Source organism: Episyrphus balteatus, chromosome 1 (genome assembly GCF_945859705.1).
Source record: "Episyrphus balteatus chromosome 1, idEpiBalt1.1, whole genome shotgun sequence".
NCBI lineage: Eukaryota > Metazoa > Arthropoda > Insecta > Diptera > Syrphidae > Episyrphus > Episyrphus balteatus.
Genome location: NC_079134.1, coordinates 8,324,698 through 8,352,064, shown reverse-complemented (window position 1 = coordinate 8,352,064; position 27,367 = coordinate 8,324,698). Strand labels below are relative to the sequence as shown.

Sequence of the window (27,367 nt, the reverse complement as noted above, 5' to 3'; positions counted from 1 at the left end):
ATTTCTTCGAAATCCCATCATAAAATATGACAAACCCTGCCAATAACAATAATTTAAGCCTCATCCCAGTGCCTAGTGATGAATTAACAAAACTCCGTGACCTCTACCTCAAAGATTGGCCCCAAAACTGTGTCGGTTATTACACTCTGGACAACTTTATCAGATGGCTACAAAAAGATCCCCAAATTAAAGCTCTCGCTATACTCACTTTAAATAACGATGACTGGCGAACCGATGGAACTTTTGTGTTGGCAGTAAGTTCGTTGGCTCTTGATGCGAGAAAAAACCTATTATTCTTTCATTCAATTCATGCATTTTTACTCAATTTTACTGCACTGTGCGCCTTTAGGATAGATATCAACTTTTTTTAAATACACTAAATCCCTCCAACGAAAGACTGAGAATTGCACTATCATTGTTGGACTGGTCCGGAGGCTATAAAGTCAGTTCATTTTTGGAACGCCATCGTCCCGCTGTGCTCGACGTTGTCGATACTCAGCTGCATTTGCAAAAGGAATATGATAGCCTAACGCTAGTTTATCACATGCCGCGTGATGAAGCCATTCAAATGGAAATTGAGTAGGTATTCATTCTCTGTTTCTGTTGGGTTGGGAACGTTCGTTTCGAAGCTTTTCGAAGTGAATGAAGAAAGAGCTTCAGGGTAGACAAATTTGCACTAATGGTTTTTAATTATTGACAGTTGCCCGGATGGTTTTGTCGTGCGGGCAATGAATGAGGACGATGCTGTTGTGGCAGACAATGTCTGGCCAAATCAACACGTGGGCTCGTTGTTCCTTTTGAAAAGATTGATTAAATGGAATCCAAATGTGGGTGTTTTTACAAAGGCCAACAATGAGTTGGTTGCGTGGTGCTTTAGGTGAGTTTGTAATTCTACTACTTTTGGCCTTATTTATGTTTGACACACGTGACAGAAGGATAGATTGTGTGTGTGTTTTTTTTGGGTTTTTGGTCTACTCTGAATGACATGTAATTTTGTAGACTTCAGGGGGGATTCCTTGGAGCTCTTCAGGTGAAAGACACTCATCAGCGTATGGGGCTTGGAAGGTTGGTGCTCAAATCAATAACAAAGAAAATCGGTCAGATGGATCAGGATGTCATGGCTTGTGTGGGACATGAGAATACACCTTCGAAAAGGTTGTTTGAAAGCTGTGGCTTTAAGGTAATCGATAAAGCATTTTGGTTGAGGACATATCCTACAAAGGATTTTGAATGGACTGACAAATGATGATTGGTTTTTTTTTTTTATTTATGTTTTATTAGAATTTTTTCTGTTTCATTCTCAATAAAATGCAATTAAGAATTTAAATTTTGAAGGTTTTTTTTTTTTTGTAAATGCAAATCTATTCAAGGACTCAAAGGATTCTCTTTAGCAAACCACCTTTTTTTTATGAATTTTTTGACACAATAATTCGAGGTAAGATGAGTGTAAAAAAGGAGTACAAGGAGTGTTGTAGTAAGGATTTTTTGTTGGAGAATACATCTCATTAAATGATAATTCAGGACGAATTCAAGTGGATAATTCAAAAACCTGTCCACGTGAATACCTAATTGAAAATAATGGAATTCTAAATGAGTGTCCCTTCCACCATTGCGGTTGACTGCTATATAGCTTGCTTGTAGCTTACAAGAGATTTATTTTCGCACGGACAAGTCCATATTTTTATCGTTTTGTCGTAGAGTCGTTGTGCTTGATGGTACTTACACTCACTCTGTCTCTCTCTCACTCTAACTTTAGAATGAAATTTATGGAATAAATTCAAAAATGGGCATCACATTGCTATTGCAGGTGGAAAGCAAAATGAATGTCAAGTACTTTTGTGAAACTACATACATTTGCATCTTTTAAAACTGCGGGAAAAGAAAGGAAGAGAGAGTTGAAGGAATTCTGGTAAAACCTTGCATTTCTTTGCAAAAAGGAATATGAATGAAGAACGTGTGCAACTTTTTTTCTATTTTAGTTTTTCAAGAAAAAAAAAAAGGGTTAATGTCTTACTTTTGAAATTCAAATTTAAAAAATAAAGTCAACCAACTAACTGTGGTTTGGTTGGATGTAAAAAAAAAATGTATGAAGAAGAAAGAAGGATTACTTAGTGCACCTTACATCGTCAGTTTGCTCATAAGTTAGTCTGGAAGTCATGGTTCGTGGTATTTTTTTTTTATTTTTATGTACAGATGGCGGTGCATGTGAGCTATAAGAACTTTTTTAAACAGGTCCGTATTTGATTTTTACGAGCCTCTGTTGGCAATTTAGACTTTTAATGTGAAAATATTTAAGAATCGTTTTCGTTATTGGTATCTTTACGTTATCGACATAGTTATCGATATCATTATTGATATTCTTATCGATATCATTATTAATATTATTATCGATATCATTATCGATATCATTATCGACCTCGATATCGTTATTGGTATCGTTATCGATATCGTTATCGTTATTGCTTTCAATACCGTTATCGTCTCGTCCCCGTCTTCGTCATCATCATTTTCATCATCCTTTTCTCATCACTTTCGTCATCATTTTCATCATCATTTTCATCATCATTTTCATCATGCTTTTCATCATTGTATTCATTATCGTTTTCATCATCCGTCATCATAGTCATCATCGTCATCGTGTTGTTAGGGTTGTTAGTGTTGTTAGTGTTGTTGGTGTTGTCATTGGTGTTGTTGTTATTGGTGTTGTTTGTGTTGTTGGTGTTATTGATCTTGTTGGTGTTGTTGGTGCCGTGGGTTTTATTAGTGCTGTTGGTGTTGTTTATGTTGTTGGTGTTGTATGTTTTTTTGTGTTGTTGGTGTTTTTGGAGTTGTTTTTTGTTGCTGTTTTAAGCCAGCAAACTCATGTTTCGATTACCAAAATTGTTGTATACTTTCAACTATCTGTCAGTAGGTCAGGAAATCTGGGACTCAGATAAAATATTCACTTCTGACAACTTTTCAGCATTTTATACAAATGCTTCCCTGACAAAAACACAAAGTCTCAACTTAAATTGCACGAATGCAATTTAAGTTGAGCTACGGAGCCAAGGTCCTTTTTGCTTCATTTCCTTCCCATCTAAACACTATACAACACATCATGGACACAAATTATTCGCTTTACACCTTATGGTGTGAATTTTTCTTCAACGTTCACTCAACTAAGCGACCGACCGACTTGGAAACAACTTTTTCCTGAGAGAAGAAAAATGGAAAGAAACAAGAGTAAAGAACAAGAACCAGCCAAGTAAAACTATTGAGCAAGAGTAAACGGAAAAACGAGGAAACCCCCCATTGTGAACTTAATCATAATGCCTGGTGTAACGTGAGGGTAATTTAAATAGTCACTTTGTGCAAAAGGATTTACGTTCGCACAAGCACAAGTTGTCGCCAATGCCAACAACCCAACCAAAGAACCCCTCAGAGGGGACATGCTTGCTCGTGTTGTATACTCACTCAGCATCTGAGGCTCTATGATGATGCACTTAGCGAACAGTTTGTGTTCGTTAATGTTGGGTAATTTGTTTATGCGATCCTGGTCTATAGCTGGGCAGGAGTCAGAGTCAGAGTGTGCAATGACATTCTTAAGAGAGTTTATTTTCGATGACACTTAAAATGCAAAACACAAATTCTGATAGCCATAATTGTCACAATATGCTGCCTGGGTGGACGTTGTGCTTGGACCGTTTGCTTGGACATCTTAAGGGCAAATGATTAAGTTTCGTTCATAATTTGCACTATTTTTGATGCAAGATATTTACTTTCTTTGCAAAATGCAAGGATTACTAACAACAACAATCATTAAGTTGATTTAGATCCTTTTAAGTCTTAAACAGAGAGAGAAAAAAAAAACTAAAAGTTGAAGGAGACTATGGGGTTTAAGTGGACTGGTTTGATGTTTAATTTATATGTCAATGTGATGGGATTATCTCGTTTTGCACTCGAAAGGAATTTTCTCGCAATTAGCTAGTGCAGGGTATTTTTTTTTATTTTGCTCATCTCTACGAACTGTGAACGAAGACTTTTCACAAAGTGTATTTCTCTCCACTTGGCTGTGATATTGGATTTTATACAATTTTCAGTCAATGTAGTTGCTAGGACAGATGAATTGGACTTAAGGCTATTTTGGGGGAATGGCAAAGGGGTTGGATGTGAGAAGGAGTGGGTGTTGTTTGGATGAAGTACCCGTAAATGTAATCGTAACGAATTCCTTATCTTTAAGGGAAAACTCTCTCTTGCTATTGGAAAGGGGGTTGATGATGGAGAAACTGAAGTAAATGAATGCAATTCAATTTGTAATTCAAAAGGAAAATGAACAATTTAAAATCTCCATTTTTTTTCTAGTCTTTTTTAAAAAAGTTGTTTAGATAGTAAAAGACAAAAGGACATTGAGCAGATTCACTTTGCACGAAAATGTTCAAAATTAAAGATTTCTTGAGAGTTTTTGGTTGAAAACTTTAAATTCTCTCCTTAAATGAAACGCATGAGTAGATCTTAGGTCTTCTGATGAAACATAAGTTCCGTTTTGGTTGTATTGATCCGGGTTGTTCATTTTTAGAATGTCTGATAATGTGAGCTTTGACTTTCTAGGCTCTCAAAATGTTATGTAAAAAAAGAGTGTGTGTACACATTTACACGCGACTGAAGTTATACTTCTCTCTCAGTATTATTTAAACTTTATCTACGATTGATGGCATTTATATATCAATATAGGTTTAATTTTAGTCTATGTTGTTTTTTTTTCCTTTTATTCATGAGTATTTACATTTTTGTTTTTTTGTGGCCACATGCAACTTGCCACATGCAACTTGCCACATGCAACTTGCCACATGCAACTTGCCACATGCAACTTATCACATGCAACTTATCACATGCAACTTGCCAGGTGTTGTGAAGTACTGCGGCGTACTGCTATTTTTAAATACTAAAGTACCACCAACTCTAAAGGTGAAACGACAGCCCTGCTGCCAAATTATCTCGAAGATGGCGATCGCGTCATAATCCCTTTGACATTCTTGTCAAAAAGTAAATTTTCATGGGTCACCGCCGCACTCAGTTCTTTTTTTTATTTCTCGTATAATTTTTATTTCTCGTATAAAAAAGTATTTTTAGAAAAAAATTTTCGAAAATTGTAGTAGCCGTTTTTTAAAAAAATAGTTTTTTATATATAAAAATATTTTTTCACATTTTTCAAAAAAAAAGTTGGTATGCCATATTGAAGAAATAATTAATTTACACATAAAAACTAAATTTCAAAATTTTTCATTGATCCTTTTTCAAAAAATTGATTTTTCAAAAAAAAAATTTTGAAATATTTTTTAAAAAACCAAAAATGCGTTTTTTGAAAATTTTCTAAATTTTTAATATTATCTTTACTTACACACGTTTGTATAAAAATTTTCATTTAAATCGGGTTAATGTTGTACGAGATATTCAGAAACGAAAAAAACCGTTCTATGACAGGTACCGTTAATAACGGTACAAAAAATATTTTTTTTATTTAAAAAGTTGGCTCTTATGTGTAGTACTACACACAAAAATTTTAATCAAAATCGTTAGAGCCGTTTTTGAAAAAAATTAACTTTTATATTTCCGTTATATGGCAGGTACCGTTAGTTTTGGTCATAAAAAAAAAATTTCTATTTCCCCTCTAGGGAATCACCAAAAACTGCTAACTACGAAGTTTGAAGAAAATCACTTCACTCGTTTAGGCTGCAGCTCCAGATAGAGACAGACACACAGACAGACAGACAGACAGACAGAATTGCTGGACCCACTTTTTTTGGCATTCTCCATCATCGTAATGTCATGTAAAATTGTTATCTCGAGTTCGATTTTTTTTACGAATCCTAAACTTGCCCTATAGTACCTATATCGCAAGTAAAAATGGAAGAAAAACCAAGAAGCAAATTTTAATACTTTCTGACCAAATCAATCCAAGGGATTTAATGAAAAAATAGTTAGTAAATTCGTTGAGTGCTAAGGACACAATGTCACAAAATCAGATTCAAGTTTTTCAACCGATGTGTACAATGTTAATAAATAATACATATTTCCTTGGGAATTGATTTTACATCATTCTGTCTAGGGAATGACTTTTTGCACTCCGTTTTATTACCATCAAACACACACGCTGAATCCTGATCACATACATACAATTAAAAGCTTTCATTCAGTTGAATATGCATGAATATCAAACTAAGAACTATTTTGATGTTTTCAAATAATTTGTAATACAACAACATTCAGATAGAGCATACACATAGTTCTATTCAGAGAAACATCAACTGAATCAAACTGAATAGCACACACAAGTTCTCGTCTCGTTTCTGTAATTATAAAATAATTACCCCACGTACACACGTACAATCTATACTCCCTTTGCATTCTAGTATCATAGAGGTGCATTCAGAGAGTGATATCTATGCCAGAATATACACAACCGAATTTTAAATGTTCCCTGTATATATGCATAATAGTATATACCCGACCAGCATCGACAAATGCGACAACCAGGACCAGGATCACGCAACGACTATGACGACGACGACGACGATGATATCCAGGGGGTCTTTGAACCTTCAATCACCACGAACGATACTGCAGTTTCATTCGCCAAGTAGCTAGTAGTATGTTGGTATTTTTGGTGTATACTTACCAACCGTAACGTATAACGGTAACCTACTAATAATACAGACACCATATTAACAACTAGCAAATACGAAATTAGTTTCGTGCTTTAGTAATGCAATACGTTTACACTGAGCGAAATTTCTTTGGATTTTGTTAATTTTGCACCAAGGTAGAAAAACAAAAAACTTCATCGTTCATAAAAAAATATATTATACAAAAATCTGTAGGATTTGGATCAGTCTAATAAAGTATAGTTTGGTAAGTAAAGAAATAAAACTTCGTTATGATTTCGCTCAGTGGCCTTTAAACTAATCTCGTCTGAATTTCTACCTTACTTCAATTTTGTTTGTACCTGTCGGTCAGAAGTTATAATCTATAAATCAGTTGTTCAAACATAGTTCCGACTAGTATCTGTAGTGTCACCAGGCGAGCTTCAGTAATAGTTGTTGCTGATAATTAAGCAGCAGTAGCCCGGGTACTACCGGAGTAAAAATGAAACCCCGCCGCAGCACCGCCGCAAACTTTTTCAAAGCTGTACCAACACCGAAGCATAGCCGCACGTAAGCCTTGAATAGATTCTCGTACTTTATCAAGATATTTGATATTAACTGTATTAGGCTGTAGTGCGCCGGCCACTATGTTTTTTTTTTAAATTCAATTTAAATTGTAATTCATTACCGAGATCCAATTTTGCAACTGTACGCCCAGACTATGAAATCCAAGCAACTGCACCACCCGGACTATAAGCGTACCTACCAACCATCACCACACCATCAACAGCTGCAACAACATATATATTATATATTTAAGATTAATTATAATGTGTAATTTTGTACCAGAATTATTGTTTAGTTTTTACGATTCACATTTAGTCTATGCAAAAATATATATAAGTAGAGGTGAAATTTCCACTGAAAATCGAGAATCGTCAACCTTCGAACAATAAAGAAGTAGTTCTCCCGCCGCTACTAAAGTTGAATAGCAACTTGGTTATGGTGCCAGGTTCAATTTTAATTAATTGATCCAATTTTTTGAAGCAAAAGTTTATTTAGTTTTTTTATAACTCTTTCACCCTCGTTAAGAGGCTGTGCACTAGGGACTTAATTAATTCCCACTCACTTTGAGACTGGGCTTTCTCCGAGAGTTAATAGGTAGCGCTCTATTCACCCTCGCTAGGAGGTGTGCACCAGAATATTCCCTCTCATCTTGGGCCTGGGCCTGGGCTAATTCCCACTCAACTTGAGAACGGGCTTTTCTAATCAGAGCATGTTAGGGTATAACATAGTATAAAAAATAAAGAAATAAATAATTTAATAATTATAAAAGAAAGTAGTTAGTCTGTTGAATAAATAAAGAACATTAATAATTGGAAAGAATTCGGTGTTTTTACTCTAACTGAGTTTTAAGATTGCTTTTCTCAGGACGAACCTTGGATTCCGGCGAGCTTACCTCAGCCTTTGAAAATTAAGCATCACAAAATTTTGACTCGGGTACCTACCGATTTGGTTATCTACCTAAGGCCTCACAAGTACGTTTCGACAGAAGTTATCAGTAATTATTAGTACTTGACGATTACTGTAGGGTGTAGGTGCAAAAACAAATTTTACCATCAAAAAACTGTTAGGCCCGGTGCACACATGCGTTTTTTGGGACGAAATTTGATTCTACACGAATCATACAAAAATTTAGTAACGCTCAATTTACTGCTCTTGCGGTGATGTTGTGTTGACACTGCGGTGATGTTGGGATGTTTTGGTAACCTGCGAGTCTTATTTTTCGCAGTTTCATGACAAGAGCGGTAAATTAACGCAAAGTCACCGCACTTTTGTTTGATTCCTGTAAAATTGAAAGGCTTCAAAAAATCCGCCGCCAAAATAAAATTGAACTGATGCTGCTATTGCGATAGTTGCTTTTAATCACTCTACGCTTCAACTGAGCAGCGGACAGTTGCGATTGCACTTGAATAAAGCTGCTCACTGCTCAGTCCTCAGCCTTACAAAAATCCAACCCAATCCAATGTGCAGTGTTCTTCTTTTTACTTATACTTTGTATTTTATAAGTTAAACTGCTCACTGCTTTTTTTCAGAAAAAATGTTCTCGGCTCTTTAAAAATTCACTGTTTTTTGTGAGCATTCTGCTCTCGATAAAAAATGAAAAAAGCAAATGCGCAGAGAAAAGTTTAGTATGATTATGACGAAACAGAAAAGTTCAATTTGAAATACCATCGTTTCAGTGCAGGTATTCAAGCAATTATTTCTTATTCAAAATCCGGAAATTGTTACTTTCTTTTTATATTTTTTGCATTCCATATTTTCAATTATATTTCAAATCAGAAAGAAATTTAGAAAAGAAAGAAAGAGTAATTTGAAGCGTTAACTGCTATTTAAAGAGTGGTTAAATAGCAGCTATTAATAGCTGTTTTATATGATGCTCACTGCTCTTTGAAAACCGCTCTTTAGCACACCCCTAAAGCTGACGGTTTTAAGGGCATACTCGGGGTCTTCTTTGGACCGATCGATGGGTGACATGCATTTGAATAAGAATCAAATTTTCAGGGCTAAACTCTGAGTCTAGTAAAGTCATTCAAGCAGTGCCGCGGCCCTTTTGCTCTTTAGATCTCTAGAACAGATGATGAGCAACTTGGAGAACCACTTATTTTCCAGTTCTACCTTAATTTTCTTTCAGTGTATTTTGCACCTCTATTTCCTATTAGAAACAACGCATATAACATCAAACATTACCGCTATAGCTGCAACTGAATCTGTGGCTACGACTCTGTATGGAAGTCTAGAGAGGATACGAGTGCTTTTGCGGAAATCCCTTCGTTTGGTTGATTTCATTGGCGGCATTGGTAGCGATAGGTGGCGTTGTCGGCTCCCTTGGTTGGTCGGTGTTAGTGTCGGTGTCGGCAACAAAACCCCATAGAAGGGCCATCGACCGGTGAATGCAATTGACACCGGAACATCACTATTTCGTGTCAGTTACCTTGATTAATTGTGGCCGTCGCATGCTATTTCGGATTATTTCCCCCAATACGCCAAATATTTATAGGCTTTTGATGAAAATCCATCACGGAGCACCGCGACAATCATAGAAAAGCTTAACCCTTATACCAGGCCCTAGTCCTTCACCGACTGGCTGGGGTTGGGGCTGTGTTGGCGTGCGGTTATTTATCATCTGGATTCGAACAAATGCTCCAAAATGCATGTCATGCGGTTATTGACGATTTGTTTTTGTGTGTTCAAATTAATAAAATTTATTGAAAAAAAAGGATTCGTTGTAGCTTGTAGCGGAAAAGTATAGGCGCGCTATAATCCATTCCCATGGGAAACCACATTTTTCAATAAGCTTCATCGAAATTGGGTGTGTGGTTTCGATGCGATAGAGCATAGTTACTTTGTGTGGGTTCATCGAAAAAGTCTATTATTTTCTGTAAATGTTGGATTTTTAAATCGAACAGTTTGCACCTTTGTCTTTCCCTCACTTTTTCGTTGTTAAAATGATTCCAAAACAAAGAAAATAAATCTCAATCCCAGAAATGAAAACGAAAATGAAAAAAAAAAAAAACAAAAGAAAATTGTGGTAAACAGGAAAAAAAAGGAGAGAAAAGTTTAAATAGACTTTAGCCTCTTTGCCCCCAGAAGGATGATCCTGTTGATACCCTCTCTTCTCTGGGAATGAAGGGCTTAGAGAAGCGAGGTGACTTTATGTGGTTAACAGAGAGAGTGTATTGCCCCAGAGACAGCGCTAAAAGCTGCAACAAGGTTTATCTTCACTCTCTGGTAGAATTGTAGATGAAAAATATTGAATGAAGGGCTCTTATTCACTCTCTGGTCTGGTTAATGGGAGCTAGTATTGAAATGGCAAACAAAAATTCTGCTGAGAGAAGCAGCTTAAATTTAATAGATTTATGTTCCAAGCTCTCTAAAGAATGACTATACTCCACGTCCACACTCCAACTATGACTCCGACTTGTGTAGTGGTGGTTGGTACTAGGATACTAATAGCTCATGGATATAATGGAATTGAAATTGGGGAGGGTTATGGTGCAGAGTACAATTTGGAAGAAATGTGGTCAAACAGAGTTAAAATATGGTATACAGAGTGCGAGGGTAAATCGTATAGCACTTGTAAGTTTTAATTACGAAACTGACTGCAGCTGAGAATGAATGGGTGTATACCTGGTTTAAACTAGAAAACCTACTTGTTATGTTGTATAATAGGGTGACTGGTCGTTTAAATAGAAAATTAAAATATGAATAAAATTATGATGATCTAGAGATGTTTTCATATACACATATAATTTTTAAGTGGATTTGTGTGTATTATGGAGGGTTAAATTATAATCTGATAATATTTAGATAAATGTAAGTTAAGGTAAAATTTTGAGGCTCTGAAGACAAAAGACTCTTAGTAAACCACTTAAAGCTTGATAAATGCAGAGGGAAATTCATTAGGAATCTGCATTTAAATTTAACAAAAATGAATTTTTATTAAGGCAGTAAGGGTAATAATTCAGAACAAAAAAAAGTCTGAATCTGACAAAAAAATTCACTTAGTTTTTGTAGCAATACGGTGATATTGAAGTTAGGCGATTATTCTGGTATAACCCCTCTGAGATGTTGTTTAAATGGCTTATATTAGAATCTTCAATCCGAACTTGATAACTTTTTTTTTTTTTTTAAACACAAAGCACTTTTGAAGTTTTGATGTTTGTTTTGCAAACCAATAACGCAAGTTCTGTGTTCAGCCAAAAACCACATTGATATTTTCCGATTGAAGTAAAGTTGCACTACTACAATGGATCTTTACTTATTGCTTAGGTTCATTTGTGGAAGCTTTCTAACTTTGTGATTTTGTAAGTAACGTGTAAATGTGTTAATGATTGCACTGAAAGTAAGGAACATCTTCACAGGGGAAATTACCTTTTTTGACGTGATAACGTCTTATAAATCGATGAACCATGGCAGCCACCACAAAAAAGTGACGCCATTTTCTCCCGTTCCACTCTCGAACTTTCGCAGTGCGGCAAAAATTTCAATTCAAAATTAAAAATAAACTATTAGAGATACAAGAATCTTCTATAGCATATTTGAAAGATAATAATCTAAAGTTAAATAAATTTGAAGGATTTTAAAAAATTCCATCTTTTAATAGGGTAAATAGGGGTAAAACAAAATTTCAAAATATTGTCTATTTTCTAAACGCGACAATGTAAAGGGTTGTATTTTTTTTTTAATCAATAGATAAATTTATTGCAAGACCGACAATTCTAAAAAAAATTCAAAACCCAGCTATTAATGGTTTTCTAAAACTAAAACATGAGGTAGACCTTTGACACAGTAGTGATTATAGGTAGGGGTAATTTTTTTTTTGACAATTTGAAAAACGTCATTCGAAAGATAATAAAAAAAAAGTTAGGGGTCTGATACCGATTTTTTTTTAAGTCTCTGCGTTTCGAAATATGAATTTTTAAAAAACACCTACTTATTTTGGGTATTTTTGGGTGAGTTTTTATTTTTTTTAAATTTTTTGTAGGATTCAAAAAATCTTAAGCTTATAGAACATGTAGTCTATGACTGTGCACATACATGTGCAAAAAATTAGTATTTCAAAATGGTTTTTGACCGAATAACGGGAAAAACAAGTTTTTTGTAACAATTTTTTTTTTACCGTTTAACCGTTTTTTATTTTTATCTTTTTTTCTTCAACAGCTAAAACTTGCGAAATACCTCAAAACACCTGTGGAGATCTCTTGATCATGAACAGCCACCAGTGTGGGAAGTACCGTAATCTCAGTTTGGAATTTCGACATGGTTGGCCTTAAAAAATACTAACTTTTTTTCTAGGCATCGCAGAAATAAGATTGAAACGTCATATGAAAAGTGAAATTATAAGCTTTTTTATGATACAAAATTTTTTATAGGTTGTCTAAAAAAAATTGATTCAATAGCGTGAGAACATAAAATTATATGTTTTTTTTTTTGCTTTTTTTTGATGAAAATTGATCGATTTCAAAAAATTCTAGCTCTTTTTGTAGATACCTAATAGACATGATCGATATACATATTTTGAGCTGAAGCAATAAGGTGGTATAAAATTTTGTATAGGTTGTTGTATCAAAAAAATGAATTTTTGGGTGATGGAAATTATTTTTTCACTTTTTTCATAAGAAATGATTGTTTTTAATAAATTATTTTAATACTTTTTGTGCATTGTACAAATTTAAAAATGTTTTAATTATTTAGAAGAAATATTTGGCTTTATAATGGTTTAATTTTTTTTGTAAGCTTTTAAAATAAAAAAATTATTATAATGAGAAAAGAAAAAAGGTAATTTTTTTTTAGCTTTTTCTTGTAAATTATGATTGTTTGAAATAAATAAACGCTTCAATTGACTCATTTTAAAAGCACGGCGTTATCACGTAAAATCATCGTCCGTAAACCGGCCTTACAGACAACCTATTTTTTTTTAACAACCGAAATGGACAAAATGGAAAAGGTTTTTTTTTTTTCAAAAACTACTCTATAACGATTTTGATAAGAAAATTATTTATATTGCCGAAAATAAGGTCTTACTTTTGAAATAAAACCGTTATTAACAGTATCAGCTATTGCTATTGAATCGTCAGAAATTACTTTCTCGTCAATTGCAAATATAATTTCTGTAGGTACAACATTTCATTAACCTTAATATTAAAACTATGAAATTTTTTTCATGAAAAAAAAATTTTTCGAAACTATTAATTTTAAAACTTCACTCCTGCTCAAATTTAACGCACATCCTATTTATTTTAAAGTAAAGTCCTGCTATTACTTTATGCCACAGCATCATGGTTATTTTCTCAAATGAGACAATAGTGATCTTAAATTAAAGGTATGGAATAATATGTTTGTCGGGAAGATTTGGGGAGAGATTTGCTGAAGTCTGTCTGTTAACCCGCGAGCCTTTTAAAGAAGAGTCATAAAATTTCATGGAGTTAAATCTGCTTTACAACACCTACGGAGTTAGCGAGCCTTTCTAGACCTAAGTTAAGTACCCAAAAATACTTGACTGATGCCCTCGAACAGCATCTGGTTCCAATCACCCCTAGATTTGGTCCACAGTTTAGTCTGATGCACGATAATGCATGCTAGAGTAGTTTGAGAATATCTTCAAGATTTTAATATTCCAGCTTCGGATTAACCACACAGAAATCTGGATTTGAATTCAATAGAACATGTGTAGGAAATATTGAAAAGATGCATTCGCTACCGAAATCCACCTCCAAGCAGTCTTGATCAACTGAAAACTTCAGTGAAAGAAGTGTTAAAACAAAACCTTCAAAAGTTAATTAGTGGAATGGACAAACGACTCCAGGTTGTCATATGCGCTAGAGGAGACTATACCAAGTATTGCATACAATTATGGGAAAGAACCGTCACCCGCTTCCATTTTTTTTAAATTTTTCTTCTTAAAAATAAAAATTATTTTATAATCAGTTTTCAGACCTTGAATTGTTAAATTTGGTTTATCTTTTTTTTGGTTGATAATACTGTTGCAGTTTAGCATTTTTCCGACTTGCTAAACAATAACAAAACACAAAAAAATGCACCAAAGAATTTTAAAGCCTTTTAAAATAAGATGCAGGGGTATAACTTCAGACGAAAAATGTGTCCGTTAATTTTGAGCAGGAGTTTATTTAAAAAAGAAAACAGCCCCAAATTTAAAAACATTTTTTACAAAAAAAATTATTTAAGTTTGTGTTTTATTTTTCATAAAGTTAAATTAAAAATATTCTTTAATACACTTGGGCATTTATTTTTTGTGCCGGAAAAAAATACTATACAGTATTTTTCTTCATGGAAATTGTTGGCAGCAATACTCTCACTCATATACTCAAAGTTCCAACGAATCCTATTTGAAGTTTGGTCACCATCGTTAAAAAACTGCATCGATAATGCAGTTTTAGGTTAAGCTATATCCTTTAAACTAAATGTTTTTGAGAGGCTATTTAATTGCCGAAATAAACTTGTTTGTATACTGAATTTAACAAAAATAAAAGGAAAATTTATACGACTGCTCCAAGTGACTATAAAAGTCCTTTTAATGTAGTTATTATTTTAAGTGCAACGGGTACATTTTTTCAGAAAACTAACTTCCCATGATGTTGAAGGGATTAAATTCGGCATGAACATTTGATTTGCAATGACAACTAAGAATCAAAAGAGTACATCGAAATATTTTGGGTGAAAGGGTGTTTTTTTTTTATAGGATTAAAAACGTCGTGCAAGTAGTAACCAAACACTCAGTTAAAATAGTGGTACATTCTTAAAAAAAATTAAAAACATACCATAAACAATAAGCATATCATGGGTAGAAGGCAATTTTTTCGATTAAACTTAACACATCTAAAGTGTGTAATAAAATTCATTAATCCACCCGAAATGGGTCACTGTGGCGTATGTGTAATATTTATAAATTATAACTATTGAAAATATAAAACTTAAGAAAATTAAAAAATCAATCGTATTGATTAAGTTAAGTTTTAAAAATAAATAAAAAGAACTGCTAAATTTTGGTTTTGGTCCTGAAACAACCGAATTACGAGTCATTTCGCAAATTATCAAAATCGGAGTTCTAAAGTTTTATCGTTAGGAAAAAATCACTGTAATGATTTCGAAACCTAATCGCGTTGGTTGTTTTGATTTCAGTCCATGTTATTTAAGTTTGGAAATCATGGCTAAGCCGCATGATAGCTTTTGGACCATTCTTCGAAGCTGGTCTTGCTAGCAGTTAGTTCGAAATCATTAGCTGAATTTGTGTTATTGAAAATGGTTAGGCCGAAAGAAAAGTCCTGTTTATAATTTATGATGTTTAAATCTAATTTTATTGAACTATTATTCTTAAAAAATAATGAAATGTTGGCTTTTTATTTGCTTGTGCTAGAACGGTTTTCCCCCTCAACTAATAAAATTTCTTAAATTATTGTCCGCTTTAATCATGAATCAAGCTACAAAGGTATTAAAAAAAAAAATCAATAATTATTGCCACAAAAAAAAAAATAATAATAAAACTAAAAACAATTATTCGCTGTCTTTCATTCTGCGGCATCATCTATCCGAGTTATACAGCATGGATTGTCATTTGCTTTCACCATCAGAGACAGAGCAAAAACTAACAACGAAAAAAAAATCATTTAATGTCCTTCATACCTAGTATTTGTGTGTGTAGCCATGTAGGACTAAAACAAGAAGGGGAGGGAAGCAGCAGCAAATATAACAAAATGACCAGCAATAAAAAGAACTGGTCACCCAAACCGGAAACACCATACATAAAAATAAATAAAATGGCCAATGTATAGAATCGACCAGCATCAACCACTCGCACAAGGATTACACAGCACAGAGCATTATGTCAATTACAGTCCCATATGTGTGTCCTGAAAATAAACCGACATCGTTTAACATTTGGCCGTCTGCTTGGCCGCTATTGATGCCGCTGCTGCTAGCTGCTGCTGGCTGCTACTTCTACTATAGTCCTCATGTTACTGTTGAAATGACCAACACAGAGACACATATCGGACACGATTCAAAAGAACTATGAACAAAAAAACCCACGACACATAACAGTTGCTGTCTGTAATTACAGCGGTGGACAAAACATAAAAAAAAAAATAAAAAAGAATAAAAAGCAAAAAGGACTCGTTTGACAGCCACAAAACAAGAAAAACGATCCAATACCAATACAACTACCTACCCTTCATCTACTTCTACACTATGACGATGGTATTCAATATAACATCGGCATCGGAATTGAAATGAAGAAAGACAAAAGCACAGGAACCGGAAACAAAACAAAATGAAACAAAAAAAAAAAAAAAGTTTATAGAAAATTTGCACAACAATTGGCTGTCAATGTAATGAGTGCAATTGAATTTTTTAAATTTGTCACCGTCATTGGTCTGTCTTGCACTATTTGGCCGTAATTGCCAGCAATTAACATTGCTTTTGAAAAATTTCACTTAATTTCCTGTTGATGCAAAGTGTTGTTGAAGAAATAAAAAAAAAATACATATAAACGATTTTCCGTTAAATGTGCTTAATTACTTGAACATTAATTTAATTAGTAAGTACGTGTGACAGTTTAAAGTTATTTAATTAACGATTAAAGTTTGTGAAAAATTGAGTGAACACATAAAAACATTTAAAGGGCTTACCATTATCCACAGAAGCTTTGTTAAAGTTTAAAATTACTTTATACATGCGTTGTTTCAAGTCGCATTTAAAGTCCTATATAGCTATATTTAATATAGTGATGGCAGAGTGTTCGTGACGGTGCCACCCCGGGATTGATAACGTGCGTTAAGATAACCGATTCAAACCTTTATTCATCGGTATCACTTAAAAGCTCTCCTGGACAAAATTGAGAAAGCATCAATAATATTGAGAGTGGACTCTTTTATTTAAAAAAATTTTAATTCTCTTACTCTTACTCTTACTCTTACTCTTACTCTTACTCTTACTCTTACTCTTACTCTTACTCTTACTCTTACTCTTACTCTTACTCTTACTCTTACTCTTACTCTTACTCTTACTCTTACTCTTACTCTTACTCTTACTCTTACTCTTACTCTTACTCTTACTCTTACTCTTACTCTTACTCTTACTCTTACTCTTACTCTTACTCTTACTCTTACTCTTACTCTTACTCTTACTCTTACTCTTACTCTTACTCTTACTCTTACTCTTACTCTTACTCTTACTCTTACTCTTACTCTTACTCTTACTCTTACTCTTACTCTTACTCTTACTCTTACTCTTACTCTTACTCTTACTCTTACTCTTACTCTTACTCTTACTCTTACTCTTACTCTTACTCTTACTCTTACTCTTACTCTTACTCTTACTCTTACTCTTACTCTTACTCTTACTCTTACTCTTACTCTTACTCTTCCTCTTACTCTTACTCTTACTCTTACTCTTACTCTTACTCTTACTCTTACTCTTACTCTTACTCTTACTCTTACTCTTACTCTTACTCTTACTCTTACTCTTACTCTTACTCTTACTCTTACTCTTACTCTTACTCTTACTCTTACTCTTACTCTTACTCTTACTCTTACTCTTACTCTTACTCTTACTCTTACTCTTACTCTTACTCTTACTCTTACTCTTACTCTTACTCTTACTCTTACTCTTACTCTTACTCTTACTCTTACTCTTACTCTTACTCTTACTCTTACTCTTACTCTTACTCTTACTCTTACTCTTACTCTTACTCTTACTCTTACTCTTACTCTTACTCTTACTCTTACTCTTACTCTTACTCTTACTCTTACTCTTACTCTTACTCTTACTCTTACTCTTACTCTTACTCTTACTCTTACTCTTACTCTTACTCTTACTCTTACTCTTACTCTTACTCTTACTCTTACTCTTACTCTTACTCTTACTCTTACTCTTACTCTTACTCTTACTCTTACTCTTACTCTTACTCTTACTCTTACTCTTACTCTTACTCTTACTCTTACTCTTACTCTTACTCTTACTCTTACTCTTACTCTTACTCTTACTCTTACTCTTACTCTACTTTCTGTCTTTAAAAAATCGAAGTTCGACCTATTTTTACTCTTTATTAACTCAACGATATTTAATCAACAGATAATCCATTAAGATAAATCCTCATCATACCTGCCTGGTAGGTATTTCACTCAAAAAAAAAAGTTTAAAGCTTATTAATTCTTTGAGTTCTCCTGCTAAAAAAATTATGCGAACCCATGCAAAAGAATGTTTACACACAAAAAAAAAGAGGGATATTAATTTATCATCATCAGTGGAAGAGAATTCCTCTTAAGGTACGACGGATTCATTCCTCGTGTGTTCTCATCTACAGACTTGATGATGATTCAGTGAATTTTTTTTTTTTTTTCTTTAAACCTTTTGATCAGTGAAATTTGCAGGAAAACGCTTGGCTGAATTTTTCTTTTATAATTTTCGATTTTGCACCAACAACACAAAGCGCTGTTAACAGATTTACCTTAATCACATGACTGTGGCGCTTTTGAAAGAGCATCAAGGAAGAAAGTCCTTTTCAGCACGATTCCGATTCTGATTCTGATTCCTTGTGTTGAAAATTCATTTCGATTATGGAGTGCATTTCCCACTGAATTTCCCAAGTGCAAAAGGTAGCACTGCACTCGTCATCACCAGCAGTAGCAGAGCAGGTAGCAAGCAATATTTCCACCTCATCCACTTTCACAGAGAGTTCGAAGAATTATACATATATTTGGGGGATTGCAATTGCAATTATTGGGGGAGAAAACGAATTTCACTTTTCAACAACCTATGCGAGGGCTTCAACGAAAGATGTAATATGTAGTTCCCTTTGTAAGTCCGTTTTTCAGTTTGCTGACTCTCTCTGGAGTTGATTTTGATTCCCCCTCTTTTATCACTATTGTGATTGTCAAAGACCGAATGCAACATTCATCATCTTGTAACCTGGCATTGGAGCGGAATGGGAAATCTTTAACTCGATATAAATGTTTCTGGGGAATCGACGACAGAGGGAGTTATTTTCCAAGGCTCTTTTAATTCTTTTCTGGTAAAGAACTTGTTCACGGTTGTTGCGATGGAGTAGGTCAGGCATGTTATGTCCTTTGACTCCAACAAACCCGCGATGTATTTAAAAAAAAAAATAACCCAAAGTACATTAACATTACTCACAACTCTGGCAAAAAATCCCATTTCCTGGCGGTTGCATAGTCATCATCATTATAATCATTGCCATCGTCGTCATCGTTCTTGTTGAGATAAGTGAAGCTGTCTGTTGGGTGGTATTTGAAGGGAGTTGGAGGGCAAAATCCCCATCTCGAGTGCATTTCATAGGAATGAAGGAATCAAAAGGGTTTTTTCTGTATGCACCCTTTTGACTCCCTCTTTTTTTGAATTTATGTGTCAATGGGGTTCTGACTGGGGTAACTTGGATAAGGTTAGATGAAAAGAACCTTATAATTCATTCCCATTCACTGGGAAGGCAAGAAGAGTATTCATAAAAAGTAGTCATGGAAATAAAAAGAGAAAATTTATATGGAATGAAACTTTTGCAATAATCCTTGAATACATGGAACATCAAATCTATAAAAATATGAAGTTGCCGGAGTGCAGAGCAGAGTTGGTAGCCAATTTCCCATAACAGATGTCTTTTGAAAACTTCTTTAGTATAAATATATTTTTTTTATTTTATTTTAATAGAATTTCCAATGAACTTGCAACTGTAACGAAGGAACAAGAAGATTACTCTGTGTGTGCTTAAATCGATGAGATGGATAAGATCGAAACATTTGAATAGGTTCCCTCCACTCATAAAGCATCTTGTACGTCTATGAAGAAGAAAAGAAAATGTCAAGGAAATAAATTCAATTACCTTAATATAATAGTTGTAATTGTTGAAATATGAATGACAAATTTTGAACAAAAACGAAAAATGTCATTTATGATTGAAGGCAGCTTACATACAGAAAGCATTTTGGAAATTTAATAACAAATCCAAGAAATGACATTTTAATTGGTTAAAAGATTGGAAATTTATCAAAAGTTGAAGAATTTATGAAGAGGAAATAAAGGCATTTTGGAATCCTTTTATTTACTTTTTCTTTATGCGAAATAAATGGAATTCACATTTATTTAAGTCAAATGAAATATGTATAGTTATTATACCTTGCTATAAATAAAAGTAAATATGTAAGTTCACATTGATAAAATTATGTTAGAAATTTCTTTATTTTAAGAGCCAAAATGATTCCTTTCTTTGAAAATAACGTTTTCCAAGTAACATACCTATAAAAAAAGATCCCACATTTCCCAATTTTTAAGAAATTGTCTTGTGTACTTCTTTTTTGTTTCAATGTTTTATATTAGCTTTAATTTGTTTTTAGTCCCGTGGATTATTTTTACAAAGTAATTGCGTATGTATAATTGCTTAGATACATAACTTCCCAAGTAACAATTTTGCTTGCATAAGGTCCATTTTGTTCAATTCGACAAGCTATAGTTTGTATACGTTTAGTTTAAGGCTTACTTACGCAAGTCAACCATTTTGGAAAAAAAGGAGGTCTCCATAAGGCTATCTAGAAGTGTTTAGAAGAAGCCTTGCAAATATAAGTTAAAGAAGACCTTTATAAGAACTGTTTGAACCGTTCTAAAGAAGCCTTGTATTTTCAAGTGACAGAACCCAAAAAACAATTTTGCTTCTGTAAAGCAAGAGGTTCTTGTAAGTATGCAATGTTTTTATATTGTAAGTATGCAATGTTTTCACCTGTAAGTATGCAAAGTTTTTATCCTGGAGATATGCAATGTTTTTAATACATTAGAAAAAAATGTAATATGTGCAATTCACACGTGGTGGAAGTGAAACCTTAAAAAAAAATCTACCTATTTTGTATTCTATCTCCTTTAAATACATGTTTTTTATATGACAACCTATATCCATTTTATATCATCTGAAAGCTTATTGTCTTAGCTCAAAATATTTATACCGTCCATGTCTATACAACATCTACAAAAAGATCTTATTTTTTTCAAACCAAATCACTTTTCATCAAAAGAGCAAAAAAATCAATCTTTTTTCTCTTTTAACACCACTAAATTTATTTTTTTAAATGACAACCTATAGTTATTTCACCTTTTATATGACGTATGAATCATACATAGACTTGTAGAGCTCGTAAAGTTAGTTGTGATATATCAAATGAAAGGTTATGTTATCAGCATGCGTATTAAAGTTAAATTAAATTTGTATGTGTACTAGATCAAAAGATATAACGTGTGTAGAAAAAGAACATCATTTTACCGTTATCTCAGAATTTTTAATATGAAATTAATTGAAATTTTGTACATTTATAGTTTATTTAATTACCTATAGTACAAATTTCATTCATCTTTCTATTAAAACAAAAAAGTTATAACAAGTTGAATGTTCGTGTCACGTTTTCGTTTCATCTTGTTTCAAATCACTACGATACTAAAGAAAATTTCACTTCAAAAACTTTGCATTTCAATGTGAGGTTTCAATTACCTCCCTATTTTCCACTCATCTTTAATATTCAAGCATGGTCTACTGGTAAGGTGCTGACTTGGTATGCAGAGGTACGTGGGATCGATTCCTGGCCGGGCCATTTGATAAAAATAAAAAAATGTGTTCTTTTTCAATTAAAATAATATTCTCATAATTTCAGAACAACAGAAAAACATCCTATGCAAGTATTCCGGTTTGTGCATTAGATAAACCCTCTGCAGGAAGACCTCAGTAAGGCCATTTTAAACTGTTTGTCACAAGCTATTAGCTTGTTGATTACCTGTGAAGGAAAGCCCTATGCAATTTCGGTAAAATGCGCCAAAATGATTTGTATAAGACCTGTCCTTCTTCTAGTGCAAGCCAAAAAATAGCTTGCATTGACCTTTATGAAAGCTAAATTGTTACTTGGGTTAAAAGAAAATTACAAAACAGCTAACCACTAATAAAAATCAAACTTCCGTTTTAGATATTTACAAATTTAGTATAAACTGTTTAAGATTCTCTATAGAAAAAAAAAGTTACGCATACGCCACAGTGACATACCTTTGCCTATTAAGATGTGGGCATATGAAAACAAAAAATATTAAATGCTTTTCAAAAAATATCGTAAAATGTTTACATCTGGTCGTTACGAAAATTTTTTTGTTAGTAAACGAAAACGTTTAAGTATCCTCAATTTTCAATCTAATGTCGTTTTCGAATGGATGGACGGCCAGAAGCATACGGAAACATCCAAAAGTCTTCTGAAATTGTTTCATTGATACGTAAATGACACATAGAACGCTTCTCAGAAGATATATTCACTTCCTCAATTTCAAGTTAGAGTCCACTCAAATTTAAAAAAAAATCATTCTTGTATTTCAATTTTTTTTTTGGAAAATCAAAACGAACGTATGAATTTTTTTTGTTCAGCATGACATACTAATTTTACTTTTGGAAAAACCCAATGAGAAAATAGACAGTGAACGTTTGTATTGCTCTTTTTTATGTGTAAGTCCTCAAAAATGCAACATAGAAAAATAAACCTGACCCATTATTATTCTGAAAATCTCAAATTACACTGGTCAACAAGGTTTTTGCCACAAGAACCAGTCTAGTAGTTTTTCGGGTGCTGAATCCGAATCTGAAGACAGAAAAGTTTGATTGGCCTTCGTTTTTGAAATATTACCGTTAGAAAATGTCAAAAAACGTAATTTTGGCTGTTTTCGAGGTTATGTTTTTATGTGGAGTAATTCATTATAAATAAATTTGTAACGTTGCCTATAAGACCTAGTTTTATTCTTTCAAAAAATGTTTAAATCTTTCCGATATCTCTTTTATTGCCCGAGATATTTAAAATTTAAGTAGCGGCCTTTGAATCAAAAACAACACTGGCCAACCATAGAACCACAAGAATCAAAATATACTTTTCTAAAGGTTTTTGGGTTGCTGAACTCGAATCCACAATCAGAAAAATTCTATTAGCCTTCGTTCTTGAAATATTACCGTTATAAAATGCAAAAAAAGGGTTTTTTTATAACGGTTATATTTCAAGAACGGAGGCTAATAGAATTTTTCCGATTGCGGATTTGAGTTCAGCAACTCAAAAACCTTCAGAAAAGTATATTTTGGTTCTTGTGGAAAAAAAAAGTTAAATTTTGTTGACCAGTGTTATCATATATAATTATAACATTTCCCTTATTTAATTATCTATCACTTTTTTGTATTAATTATCATCACTTGAATGTTACTTCTTACTTTTCACAAAAATTCAACACTTAGGTATCTCTTGAAAATAATAATCAGTTAAAAACGAATCAGTTATCAACATTAAATTATCACTTATCCAAAATCATGAATCACTTATCACTTCTCAATTATCATCACTTTGTGTAATACTTATTACTCAAGTTTTTTGACGCGAACGCATGTAGTCCATTATTCCAAAGTTAATCCAAAGGTTTACTTTCCAAAATTACTTTTTTTTTTCAAAATTAAAATAGCTCAATATCTTCTATTTACATTTCGACACAATTAGAAATCTTTTACTGACCGGGACCGCAGACATTTTGAAAATTACTTCCACTCTATAATTTAATTAATTAACGAGATTATGTGTGGATGCACTTTAAACAACAATGATTGAACAAAACAAAGAAAATGCACAAATAAATACATGGCAACTCTCTTTCATTCCCAACTAAAAGCTTTTCTCTCACATGTTTCACATATACCGGTACTTTTCTCTTTGTTGAGTTAAAATGAAATAGCTAGTTATACCTCAACAAATGTAAAAAGATACATCAGCAAGTGTTTGAATTTCAGATAGTAGGCTAGCTAAGTTGGTTTGTTAAGCTCTATAGACTGTGCGGTCAATGATACTTCTAGTATCATTTTTGCATTTTAAAAATGAATAAAAATATTCTGGTTAAAATTCCATATAAAGATTGGCCAAAACTTCGAGATCTCTATGTGAATCGAAAGCTGGAATCAAATTCATTTAATATGATACAAAATTTTATTAATTGGCTGCAAAAAGATCCAACATTGGAAGAAGAATCAGTGAAATTATATTCATTAAATGGTGATTGGAGTGATGGAACTTTTATAATTCAAGTAAGAAACAAATTAGTAAACTGATCATAACATTGATTAGAAAATACTTTCTGTGTGATTAATTAATAGTTTAATTAATTTTAAACTACCCTGTGAACTGTTTAGCTGCATAGAAACAAATTTGAAAGATTTATTTCTTATCTTTATTGTGTTTGCATGCATTTAGATTATCAAAAAAAGAGATATCTAGACCTTAATTACCAGAAAGCCATAGAAAATGTTTGTTTTGAAATCAACTATATACAATAATCATACCTTCTTGCTTGCCCCAATATAATTAATTTTTCGTTCAGTTTACTTTGCACAGGGTTGGTTAACAGAATGTGTTTTAAAGTGTTTAAATTTTCTTTAGCATTTAAAGTAACGAAAAGTTATCAACTTTTATGATTATCTTTAAATGTAAATTGAAAACTCTTTTTTTTTTTTTAGGACCATAAAACATATACAGTGCTGCTAAAAACATTCCGGATTTTTTTGTGATTTTCATCAATTGAAATGTTATAACACAAAACTGGTACAAAATATTGTTTTAATATTTTTTCTAGGTCGTTAATATATCAGTTAAGCAATTTCAACAGAAAAAAATGATCTTTAATACATACAAAAAATTTAAAAATTGAAAAATGAAGTAGAGTCAGAATTTTAGCTGTGAAAAACTAACCGGATTTTTCAAGGATTTCGATTCCCGTTGTTGAAATAACGGTTTTAAGCGTCACTTTAATACAATTTTTGTTTGCAGTGACAAACAAAGTTGTTAGCTTTGTGAATTGTATACATTATTTAATGGAATAAGGGAAAAAACGCATTATAGTCATCAAATTCGTTATTGAGTTGTAGAACATTTTCAAGCCGAAATAAAACAAAATATTATCCCTTTGGGATGTTGAAAATTGCAACGTCAAGTGAGTTTGATATCGCCAAAAAGTAAAAAAGCGAAAAATTAGTTGAAGTAGATCAATTGGGTGGATGCAATCACAAAATATCCCTAAAAACTGATAGGCGAATAAAGAGTTTTTTGATAAAAAATCCTTTTGCGGCTTCTAAAACGATTTGTGAGGAGCTTAATCTGCTTTCAACATCAAGTACAGTTAGAAAGGATTTGAGAGATTTGGGCTTTATGTCTTTCGGCTCGGAAAAAGACCATTTCTTTATACTAAGCATTGTCTAAAAAGGTAGGCAATGAAAGGATCTTAAGGAACACTTTAAATTTGAAAATAAAAATACTTCATCATGGTTGTATTTCCAAAAAAACATCTGAGTTGCTCGATAACAAAACGCAAAAATATGCTTTTCAGTGATAAAAGCAATTTTAGCTTGTTTTATTCCGATTGTGAAATGGTTCAAACATGGACATGTTTGAAACCAAAAAAATATGCTCCCTATCGTGAAGCACAGCAAAGGATCAGTGATGGTTTGGGTTTTTTCAGCTGCAGGCTCTAGCCCGTTTCACAAAATCAACGGAATTATGGATCATTTCCAAAATAGAGAGATGTTGGAGTCGATAATGGCTCCATTAAAGGAAAAATAAATGCCTTTACGTCGCCTCTTTCTGCAAGTTATGATGCCACAAATTCTTAAAAGCCCATTAAACAGAAGTTTGGGACAGACAATACTCCTTGCTAAGAATAGCCGTAAAAATAAGCCGACTTGAACCCGATTAAAAATTTGTGGGCCATCTTTAAGTGACGGGTAGAAAAGAAAAAGTCCATTTCAGCAACTAACGTACTTGTAGCTTTGAAAAATGACTGGGAGCATGTTTCTAGTTCTATTTTATTTTATTTGGCCTAGTCCAAGTCTCGTTGGTGCCAAGCAGTCTTCAAAAAAAAAGGTTACTGAGCAAAATATTAACTTTGAAAATTAACTTTAAAAAATCCGGTTAGTTTTTCACAGCTGAAATTCTGACTTTACTTAATTTTAAAATTTCTAAAATTTTTGTATGTATTAAAGATAATTTTTTTCTGTTGAAATTGCTTAACTAATATATTAACGACCTAGAAAAAATATTAAAACAATATTTTGTACCAGTTTTGTATTATAACATTTCAATTGATGAAAATCACAAAAAAATCCGGAATGTTTTTAGCAGCACTGTATAACGATGAATACTCTTGAAGACTCTCAAGAACGTCTTTTAGCAGCCCTTCGTTGTCTAGATAAGAAAGAAGATTATATTTTATATGGATTTCATGAAAGACTTAAGAAAACTATTGAAGCTTATGTAAAGGATTTCGAGATCGATAAAGCACCCAGAACGCTTTGGCATCACGTTGAACTCAAACAAGCATTGGCATTTAATACTGAGTTAGTTTTAATTACTAACTTTCACCGTAACTAATTCTTAAGAAACCTGAAGTAATTTTTTGTTTTCTTCTAGCCCACCAGAAGGAATAACCCTTTCCCCTATTCGAACTGAAGATATTGAGACTGTAAATAACTTATGGCCACATCATCATCCCGGATCAGAACTATTTGTTGGCCGGTTAATTAGATTAGGCCAAAGTGTTGGTGCATACGATAACGATGGAAATTTAGTTTCTTGGTGTTTGACGTTACCATTGGGAGCCCTAGGTTTATTACAAGTACAAGAAAGTCATAGAAGAAAAGGCTTTGGCAGTCTTATGGTTAAAGCAATGGCCAAAATGAATGCAGAAAAAGGAATTGAAACTTTGGCACCTATAATTGAAGAAAATACTGCTTCACGAGCAATGTTTAAAAATTTAGGTTTTGTAGAAATTAATGAAATATTTTGGTATGGTAAAACCAGCAATATCATAAGAAATTCGACAAAAAAACTATATGAAATAAATTATAAATCGAAATTAATAAACACTACAGTTTTTGGTGTTTAATAGTTATATGTAAAATAGAAGTTGATCTTATAGGTACCTACTAATAATATAGCTGTCTAGAAATTGATTTGTGAGCAAATAAGAGGCCACCTTTCAAAAGGCTCAATAAAAAGAATATATCTTTTTGGTTTATGTTGCTCAATTTTTAATTTTTTTTTGTCAAAGTAGCGTAAATTTTTTTTGTCTCATTAAGCAATGCGATTTTGGTCAAGCAACTATTCAATAGAAAAAATGGATCA

The 27,367-nt window shown here is 32.9% G+C and overlaps 1 protein-coding gene across 1 annotated transcript; it reads left to right on the top strand.

Moving 5' to 3' along the window:
• Positions 1 to 27,128, top strand: LOC129906945 (uncharacterized). Its single transcript, XM_055982941.1, has 8 exons — positions 1 to 254; positions 350 to 579; positions 701 to 877; positions 1,000 to 1,243; positions 24,052 to 24,279; positions 24,709 to 24,724; positions 26,373 to 26,580; positions 26,654 to 27,128. The coding sequence occupies exons 1-8, from the start codon at positions 27 to 29 to the stop codon at positions 27,126 to 27,128; spliced, it is 1,806 nt and encodes a 601-aa protein (XP_055838916.1). The 5' UTR covers positions 1 to 26.
• Positions 27,129 to 27,367: the final 239 nt, after the last annotated feature.